We start from the raw sequence: 10,000 nt of genomic DNA on the forward strand, positions 1-10,000 counted from the left end.
TGTTTACTGTTCACTGTGTTTACTGTTCACTGTGTTTACTGTTCACTGTGTTTACTGTGCCATATTTCATTAACAACATACAAAAAATCAAAAATTCGTTTCATTTGCAAAAACAACCTCTATAAAAATGTGACTGTGTGTGTGTGTGTGTGTGTGTGTGGTTTCTGTGTGTGTGTGTGTGGTTACTGTGTGTGTGTGTGTGCAGAGAAAAGCTATGTTTACCTACACCACCTCCTCTGCCACCTGTCTACGTCCTAAATGGCACCCTTTTCCCTATGAACGGTCTGGTCAAACGTAGTGCACTATATAGGGAATTGGGTGCCATAGGCCTCTGGTCTAAAATAGTGTACTATGTAGGGAATAGGGTACCATAGGGCTCTCGTCTAAAGTAGTGTACTATATAGGGAATACAGTGGTATTTAGGACGGAGCCCTGTGACTCCTTTGACTGAGGGCGCTCAGCCCTCTCGCTTCTCCCTCCATGGGATTCAAAGATAAATAATTACATTGATTAGGGAACCAATCGATAAACGGGTGAATTATAAACTTGGCTGACACCAGACGTTCTCTCCCTCACCTCCCTCCGTCTGACTGCCACAGTGTTTCCATCAAACGCAGCTCCCGGTCCTTGACACACACCGGAGCGGCGGGAATGCTTACACACACACACACACACACATACATACGCACACAGACACACACAGACACACACACACACACACACACACACACACACACACACACACACACACACACACACACACACACACACACACACACACACACACACACACACACACACACACACACACACACACACACACACACACACACACACACACACACACACACACACACACACACACACAACCAAGGCGAGAATTGAGAGTGCTTACCTGTGGTTGAGTAATTGAGCCATGAGTGATGTCATCAGTGGAGAGGAGAAGAGGAGAACAAAGAGAAAAGGAGAGAGAGAGTAAACGACAGATTAGTTCAGGGTCAGACGAGAAAGGACAATTTAAAAACAACATGGCTGTTTCTGAAAAAGTTACTAGCTCTACAATTCTTGCTTCCTCTGTCCTTGTTACCTCCACTTCCTTTTCAGGTTTGATGAGGTCAGAGTTGTACCCTGGGGGTTTGATGAGGTCAGGGTTGTACCCTGGGGGTTTGATGAGGTCAGAGTTGTACCCTGGAGGTTTGATGAGGTCAGAGTTGTACCCTGGAGGTTTGATGAGGTCAGAGTTGTACCCTGGAGGTTTGATGAGGTCAGAGTTGTACCCTGGGGGTTTGATGAGGTCAGAGTTGTACCCTGGAGGTTTGATGAGGTCAAAGTTGTACCCTGGGGGTTTGATGAGGTCAGAGTTGTACCCTGGAGGTTTGATGAGGTCAGAGTTGTACCCTGGGGTTTGATGAGGTCAGAGTTGTACCCTGGGGGTTTGATGAGGTCAGAGTTGTACCCTGGAGGTTTGATGAGGTGAGAGTTGTACCCTGGGGGTTTGATGAGGTCAGAGTTGTACCCTGGGGGTTTGATGAGGTCAGAGTTGTACCCTGGAGGTTTGATGAGGTCAGAGTTGTACCCTGGAGGTTTGATGAGGTCAAAGTTGTACCCTGGGGGTTTGATGAGGTCAGAGTTGTACCCTGGAGGTTTGATGAGGTCAGAGTTGTACCCTGGGGTTTGATGAGGTCAGAGTTGTACCCTGGGGGTTTGATGAGGTCAGAGTTGTACCCTGGAGGTTTGATGAGGTGAGAGTTGTACCCTGGGGGTTTGATGAGGTCAGAGTTGTACCCTGGAGGTTTGATGAGGTGAGAGTTGTACCCTGGGGGTTTGATGAGGTCAGAGTTGTACCCTGGGGGTTTGATGAGGTCAGAGTTGTACCCTGGAGGTTTGATGAGGTCAGAGTTGTACCCTGGAGGTTTGATGAGGTCAAAGTTGTACCCTGGGGGTTTGATGAGGTCAGAGTTGTACCCTGGAGGTTTGATGAGGTCAGAGTTGTACCCTGGGGTTTGATGAGGTCAGAGTTGTACCCTGGCGGTTTGATGAGGTCAGAGTTGTACCCTGGAGGTTTGATGAGGTGAGAGTTGTACCCTGGGGGTTTGATGAGGTCAGAGTTGTACCCTGGGGGTTTGATGAGGTCAGAGTTGTACCCTGGAGGTTTGATTAGGTCAGAGTTGTACCCTGGGGTTTGATGAGGTCAGAGTTGTACCCTGGGGGTTTGATGAGGTCAGAGTTGTACCCTGGAGGTTTGATGAGGTCAGAGTTGTACCCTGGGGGTTTGATGAGGTCAGGGTTGTACCCTGGGGGTTTGATGAGGTCAGAGTTGTACCCTGGGGGTTTGATGAGGTCAGGGTTGTACCCTGGGGGTTTGATGAGGTCAGAGTTGTACCCTGGGGGTTTGATGAGGTCAGGGTTGTACCCTGGGGGTTTGATGAGGTCAGAGTTGTACCCTGGGGGTTTGATGAGGTCAGAGTTGTACCCTGGGGGTTTGATGAGGTCAGAGTTGTACCCTGGGGGTTTGATGAGGTCAGAGTTGTACCCTGGGGTTTGATGAGGTCAGAGTTGTACCCTGGGGGTTTGATGAGGTCAGAGTTGTACCCTGGAGGTTTGATGAGGTCAGAGTTGTACCCTGGAGGTTTGATGAGGTCAGAGTTGTACCCTGGAGGTTTGATGAGGTGAGAGTTGTACCCTGGAGGTTTGATGAGGTCAGAGTTGTACCCTGGGGGTTTGATGAGGTCAGAGTTGTACCCTGGAGGTTTGATGAGGTCAGAGTTGTACCCTGGGGGTTTGATGAGGTCAGAGTTGTACCCTGGGGGTTTGATGAGGTCAGAGTTGTACCCTGGGGGTTTGATGAGGTCAGAGTTGTACCCTGGAGGTTTGATGAGGTCAGAGTTGTACCCTGGGGGTTTGATGAGGTCAGAGTTGTACCCTGGAGGTTTGATGAGGTCAGAGTTGTACCCTGGGGGTTTGATGAGGTCAGAGTTGTACCCTGGGGGTTTGATGAGGTCAGAGTTGTACCCTGGAGGTTTGATGAGGTCAGAGTTGTACCCTGGAGGTTTGATGAGGTCAGAGTTGTACCCTGGGGGTTTGATGAGGTGAGAGTTGCTTCCTAAAAGTCTGACACTACTTCCTTTCTTGTATCCTTTCCTTTAGGATCTCTGAAATGATTGGACAATGAGGCAGAACAGAAGCAGGATCATCCTTGGAAGAAGTGGGTTGTGTTTCAAATGGCACCTTATGAGCCCTGGTCGAAGTAGTGCACTATACATGGAATAGGGTGCCATTTGGAGGGAATAGGGCGCCATTTGGAGGGAATATGGTGCCATTTGGAGGAAATAGGGTGCCATTTGGAGGGAATAGGGTGCCTTTTGGAGGGAATAGGGTGCCATTTGGAGGGAATAGGGTGCATTTTGGAGGGAATAGGGTGCCATTTGGAGGGAATAGGGTGAATTTAGGAGGGAATAGTGTGAGTTTTGGAGGGAATAGGGTGCATTTGGGAGGGAATAGGGTGCATTTTGGAGGGAATAGGGTGCCATTTGGAGGGAATAGGGTGCCATTTGGAGGGAATAGGGTGCCTTTTGGAGGGAATATGGTGCCATTTGGAGGGAATAGGTGTGAATTTAGGAGGGAATAGTGTGAGTTTTGGAGGGAATAGTGTGCATTTGGGAGGGAATAGGGTGCATTTTGGAACACACAAATGAAGAAAATTGCTGAACACAGAGCCTGACCTGCTGGAGGAAGATTGTGAATGACCTATGACCTCCCCAGAGAACTAAAGGGTTTAAGTCAAGTAAGTCATTCTTTTCATCCAGCAGTCCTTTCAAACCAAAGTCTCTAAGGGGAGAATCAATGGAAGAACAGAGCTGTGCCTCGACCTTCCCCATTTAGAGACATTCTATCCTTCAAACCTAGATATATCCCCTTTCATCGGTGTGAAAAGCCATGAGAGAGAGAGAGAGAGAGAGAGAGAGAGAGAGAGAGAGAGAGAGAGAGAGAGAGAGAGAGAGAGAGAGAGAGAGAGAGAGAGAGAGTCGAATAAGTGAAACAGTGCTGCAAGAGTTTCACGTCCCTGTGAGAGTAAACTTTTATCAGTGTAATGTCTACTGTTCATTTCTGATTGTTTATTTCACTTTTGTTTATTATCTATTTCACTTGCTTTGGCAAGGTACACGTACTGTATGCTTCCCATGCCAATACAGCACTTTGAATTTAAGTTAATTTAATTGAGAGAGACAGAGAGAAAGAGAGAGAGAGAGAAAGAGAGAGAGAGAGAAAGCGAGAAAGAGAGAGAGAGAGAGAGAGAGAGAGAGAGAAAGAGAGAGAGAGAGAGAGAGAGAGAGAGATAGAGAGAGAGAGAGAGGGGAAGAGAGAGAGAGAAAGAGAGAGAGAGAAAGAGAGAAAGAGAGAGAGAAAGAGAGAGAGAGAAAGAGAGAGAGAGAAAGAGAGAGAGAGAGAGAGAGAGAGAGAGGGGAAGGGATAACATCAGTCTAAGTGAGCTGTTGAAACCAATAGGACATGTTGCTTAACCTTCACTGAATCATGTATTTCTATCTTTCTACCTCTATCCCTCTATCCCTCTATCCCTCTATCCCTCTATCCCTCTATCCCTCTATCCCTCCATTCTACCTCTATCCCTCTATCCCTCCATTCTACCTCTATCCCTCTATCCCTCCATTCTACCTCTATCCCTCTATCCCTCTATCCCTCCATTCTAGCTCTATCCCTCTATCATAGCTCTATCCCTCTATCCCTCTATCCCTCCATTCTACCTCTATCCCTCTATCCCTCTATCCCTCCATTCTACCTCTATCCCTCTATCCCTCTATCCCTCTATCCCTCCATTCTACTTCTATCCCTCTATCCCTCTATCCCTCCATTCTACCTCTATCCCTCTATCCCTCCATTCTACCTCTATCCCTCTATCCCTCTATCCCTCCATTCTACCTCTATCCCTATATCCCTCTATCCCTCTATCCCTCCATTCTACCTCTATCCCTCTATCCCTCTATCCCTATATCCCTCCATTCTACCTCTATCCCTCTATCCCTCTATCCCTCCATTCTACCTCTATCCCTCTATCCCTCTATCCCTCTATCCCTCCATTCTACCTCTATCCCTCTATCCCTCCATTCTACCTCTATCCCTCTATCCCTCTATCCCTCTATCCCTCTATCCCTCCATTCTACCTCTATCCCTCTATCCCTCCATTCTAGCTCTATCCCTCTATCATAGCTCTATCCCTATATCCCTCTATCCCTCTATCCATTCACCCTCTACCCCTCTATCATAGCTCTATCCCTCTATCCCTCCATCCTAGCTCTATCCCTCCAGCTCTCAATCCAATCTCTATCTCTCTATCCCTCCATCCTAGCTCTATCCCTCTATCCCTCCATCCTAGCTCTATCCCTCTATCCATTCATCCCTCTATCCCTCCATCCTAGCTCTATCACTCCAGCTCTCAATCCTAGATCTATCCCTCAATCTCTCTATCCCTCTATCTCTTCATCATTTTATAGTACAGAGAGAGAGAGGAAAGAGGAGAGGAAGGAGAAGTGGAATAGAGAGGAGTGATCGAAACATCCTTGTCTTTCATCTCAAAGCCTCAGGGTTCAATCACAGTTTAGGTCAGAGAACACAAAATGCCCTGCGTCCGGTGTGTGTATCGGGGGTCCAATGTGAGAGCCATATAGTCAACAAGTCTATATGAGATATATATATACACACAGTCCACATTCTAACTGAAACATGTCATCAGTCTGAGACTAATGAAAACCAATGAGACATGGGGATTCATCCTAAATGGCACCATGATTCCTATATAATGTCCCTATTCCCCTATAGGTTCTGGTCTAAAGTAGTGCACTATGTAGGGAATAGGGTTCTGGTCTAAAGTAGTGCACTATATAGGGAAAAGGGTTCTGGTCTAAAGTAGTGCACTATATAGGGAATAGGGTTCTGGTCTAAAGTAGTGCACTATGTAGGGAATAGGGCTCTGGTCTAAAGTAGTGCACTATATAGGGAAAAGGGTTCTGGTCTAAAGTAGTGCACTATGTAGGGAAAAGGGTTCTGGTCTAAAGTAGTGCACTATATATGGAATAGGGTTCTGGTCTAAAGTAGTGCACTATGTAGGGAATAGGGTTCTGGTCTAAAGAAGTGCACTATATAGGGAATAGGGTTCTGGTCTAAAGTAGTGCACTATATAGGGAATAGGGTTCTGGTCTAAAGTAGTGCACTATATAGGGAATAGGGTTCTGGTCTAAAGTAGTGCACTATGTAGGGAAAAGGGTTCTGGTGTAAAGTAGTGCACTATGTAGGGAAAAGGGTTCTGGTCTAAAGTAGTGCACTATATAGGGAATAGGGTTCTGGTCTAAAGTAGTGCACTATATAGGGAATAGGGTTCTGGTCTAAAGTAGTGCACTATGTAGGGAATAGGGTTCTGGTCTAAAGTAGTGCACTATATAGGGAATAGGGTTCTGGTCTAAAGTAGTGCACTATGTAGGGAATAGGGTTCTGGTCTAAAGTAGTGCATTATGTAGGGAATAGGGTTCTGGTCTAAAGTAGTGCACTATGTAGGGAATAGGGTTCTGGTCTAAAGTAGTGCACTATATAGGGAATAGGGTTCTGGTCTAAAGTAGTGCACTATGTAGGGAATAGGGTTCTGGTCTAAAGTAGTGCACTATAATAGGGAATAGGGTTCTGGTCTAAAGTAGTGCACTATGTAGGGAATAGTGTTCTGGTCTAAAGTAGTGCACTATGTAGGGAAAAGGGTTCTGGTCTAAAGTAGTGCACTATATAGGGAAAAGGGTTCTGGTCTAAAGTAGTGCACTATATAGGGAATAGGGTTCAGGTCTAAAGTAGTGCACTATATAGGGAATAGGGCTCTGGTCTAAAGTAGTGCACTATGTAGGGAATAGGGTTCTGGTCTAAAGTAGTGCACTATGTAGGGAAAAGGGTTCTGGTCTAAAGTAGTGCACTATGTAGGGAAAAGGGTTCTGGTCTAAAGTAGTGCACTATGTAGGGAAAAGGGTTCTGGTCTAAAGTAGTGCACTATATAGGGAATAGGGTTCTGGTCTAAAGTAGTGCACTATATAGGGAATAGGGTTCTGGTCTAAAGTAGTGCACTATGTAGGGAATAGGGTTCTGGTCTAAAGTAGTGCACTATATAGGGAATAGGGTTCTGGTCTAAAGTAGTGCACTATGTAGGGAATAGGGTTCTGGTCTAAAGTAGTGCATTATGTAGGGAATAGGGTTCTGGTCTAAAGTAGTGCACTATGTAGGGAATAGGGTTCTGGTCTAAAGTAGTGCACTATATAGGGAATAGGGTTCTGGTCTAAAGTAGTGCACTATGTAGGGAATAGGGTTCTGGTCTAAAGTAGTGCACTATAATAGGGAATAGGGTTCTGGTCTAAAGTAGTGCACTATGTAGGGAATAGGGTTCTGGTCTAAAGTAGTGCACTATATAGGGAATAGGGTTCAGGTCTAAAGTAGTGCACTATATAGGGAATAGGGTTCTGGTCTAAAGTAGTGCACTATGTAGGGAATAGGGTTCTGGTCTAAAGTAGTGCACTATGTAGGGAAAAGGGTTCTAATCTAAAGTAGTGCACTATAATAGGGAATAAGGTTCTGGTCTAAAGTAGTGCACTATGTAGGGAATAGGGTTCTGGTCTAAAGTAGTGCACTATGTAGGGAATAGGGTTCTGGTCTAAAGTAGTGCACTATGTAGGGAATAGGGTTCTGGTCTAAAGTAGTGCACTATGTAGGGAATAGGGTTCTGGTCTAAAGTAGTGCACTATGTAGGGAATAGGGTTCTGGTCTAAAGTAGTGCACTATGTAGGGAATAGGGTTCTGGTCTAAAGTAGTGCACTATATAGGGAATAGGGTTCTGGTCTAAAGTAGTGCACTATGTAGGGAATAGGGTTCTGGTCTAAAGTAGTGCACTATAATAGGGAATAGGGTTCTGGTCTAAAGTAGTGCACTATGTAGGGAATAGGGTTCTGGTCTAAAGTAGTGCACTATATAGGGAATAGGGTTCAGGTCTAAAGTAGTGCACTATATAGGGAATAGGGCTCTGGTCTAAAGTAGTGCACTATGTAGGGAATAGGGTTCTGGTCTAAAGTAGTGCACTATGTAGGGAAAAGGGTTCTAATCTAAAGTAGTGCACTATAATAGGGAATAAGGTTCTGGTCTAAAGTAGTGCACTATGTAGGGAATAGGGTTCTGGTCTAAAGTAGTGCACTATGTAGGGAATAGGGTTCTGGTCTAAAGTAGTGCACTATGTAGGGAATAGGGTTCTGGTCTAAAGTAGTGCACTATGTAGGGAATAGGGTTCTGGTCTAAAGTAGTGCACTATGTAGGGAATAGGGTTCTGGTCTAAAGTAGTGCACTATATAGGGAATAGGGTTCTGGTCTAAAGTAGTGCACTATGTGGGGAATAGGGTTCTGGTCTAAAGTAGTGCACTATATAGGGAATAGGGTTCTGGTCTAAAGTAGTGCACTATATAGGGAATAGGGTTCTGGTCTAAAGTAGTGCACTAAATAGGGAATAGGGTTCTGGTCTAAAGTAGTGCACTATATAGGGAATAGGGTTCTGGTCTAAAGTAGTGCACTATATAGGGAATAGGGTTCTGGTCTAAAGTAGTGCACTATATAGGGAATAGGGTTCTGGTCTAAAGTAGTGCACTATATAGGGAATAGGGTTCTGGTCTAAAGTAGTGCACTATATAGGGAATAGGGTTCTGGTCTAAAGTAGTGCACTATATAGGGAATAGGGTTCTGGTCTAAAGTAGTGCACTATATAGGGAATAGGGTTCTGGTCTAAAGTAGTGCACTATGTAGGGAATAGGGTTCTGGTCTAAAGTAGTGTACTATTAGGGAATAGGGTCCTGGTCTAAAGTAGTGCACTATGTAGGGTATAGGGTTCTGGTCTAAAGTAGTGCAGTATATAGGGAATAGGGTCCTGGTCTAAAGTAGTGCACTATGTAGGGTATAGGGTTCTGGTCTAAAGTAGTGCACTATATAGGGAATAGGGCTCTGGTCTAAAGTAGTGCACTATATAGGGAATAGGGTTCTGGTCTAAAGTAGTGCACTATATAGGGAAGAGGGTTCTGGTCTAAAGTAGTGCACTATGTAGGGAAAAGGGTTCTGGTCTAAAGTAGTGCACTATAATAGGGAATAGGGTTCTGGTCTAAAGTAGTGCACTATGTAGGGAATAGGGTTCTGGTCTAAAGTAGTGCACTATGTAGGGAATAGGGTTCTGGTCTAAAGTAGTGCACTATGTAGGGAATAGGGTTCTGGTCTAAAGTAGTGCACTATGTAGGGAATAGGGTTCTGGTCTAAAGTAGTGCACTATGTAGGGAATAGGGTTCTGGTCTAAAGTAGTGCACTATGTAGGGAATAGGGTGCCATTTGGGACCGGACCATGAAATGGGAGGAGGGAAGGGAAGGCTGCAGCTTGGTATTGTGTTCTTGATAATCATGATCTGTACAGTACAGTGTTTCAGGTATCAGACCTGTACAGTACAGTGTTTCAGGTATCAGACCTGTACAGTACAGTGTTTCAGGTATCAGACCTGTACAGTACAGTGTTTCAGGTGCCAGACCTGTACAGTACAGTGTTTCAGGTATCAGACCTGTACAGTACAGTGTTTCAGGTGCCAGACCTGTACAGTACAGTGTTTCAGGTATCAGACCTGTACAGTACAGTGTTTCAGGTGTCAGACCTGTACAGTACAGTGTTTCAGGTGTCAGACCTGTACAGCACGCTGTTTCAGGTGTCAGACCTGTAAAGTACAGTGTTTCAGGTGCCAGACCTGTACAGTACAGTGTTTCAGGTATCAGACCTGTACAGTACAGTGTTTCAGGTATCAGACCTGTACAGTACAGTGTTTCAGGTACCAGACCTGTACAGTACAGTGTTTCAGGTGCCAGACCTGTACAGTACAGTGTTTCAGGTCTCAGACCTGTACAGTACAGTGTTTCAGGTGCCAGACCTGTACAGTACATTGTT

General features: G+C 45.4%; 1 protein-coding gene across 1 annotated transcript in view; it reads right to left on the reverse strand.

Moving 5' to 3' along the window:
* The window catches only part of LOC139531425 (uncharacterized), a 185,981-nt gene that overhangs the window by 140,241 nt on the left and 35,740 nt on the right, over window positions 1-10,000 (reverse strand). Inside the window, exons 2-7 of the mRNA XM_071327874.1 lie at window positions 2,534-3,073; window positions 2,175-2,474; window positions 1,996-2,115; window positions 1,667-1,936; window positions 1,398-1,607; window positions 1,088-1,338 (exon numbers count right to left, since the gene is read on the reverse strand). Coding sequence (XP_071183975.1) covers window positions 1,088-1,338; window positions 1,398-1,607; window positions 1,667-1,936; window positions 1,996-2,115; window positions 2,175-2,474; window positions 2,534-3,073 — 1,691 coding nt within the window. The remainder of the gene's footprint in view (window positions 1-1,087; window positions 1,339-1,397; window positions 1,608-1,666; window positions 1,937-1,995; window positions 2,116-2,174; window positions 2,475-2,533; window positions 3,074-10,000) is intronic.

Source organism: Salvelinus alpinus, chromosome 10 (genome assembly GCF_045679555.1).
Source record: "Salvelinus alpinus chromosome 10, SLU_Salpinus.1, whole genome shotgun sequence".
NCBI lineage: Eukaryota > Metazoa > Chordata > Actinopteri > Salmoniformes > Salmonidae > Salvelinus > Salvelinus alpinus.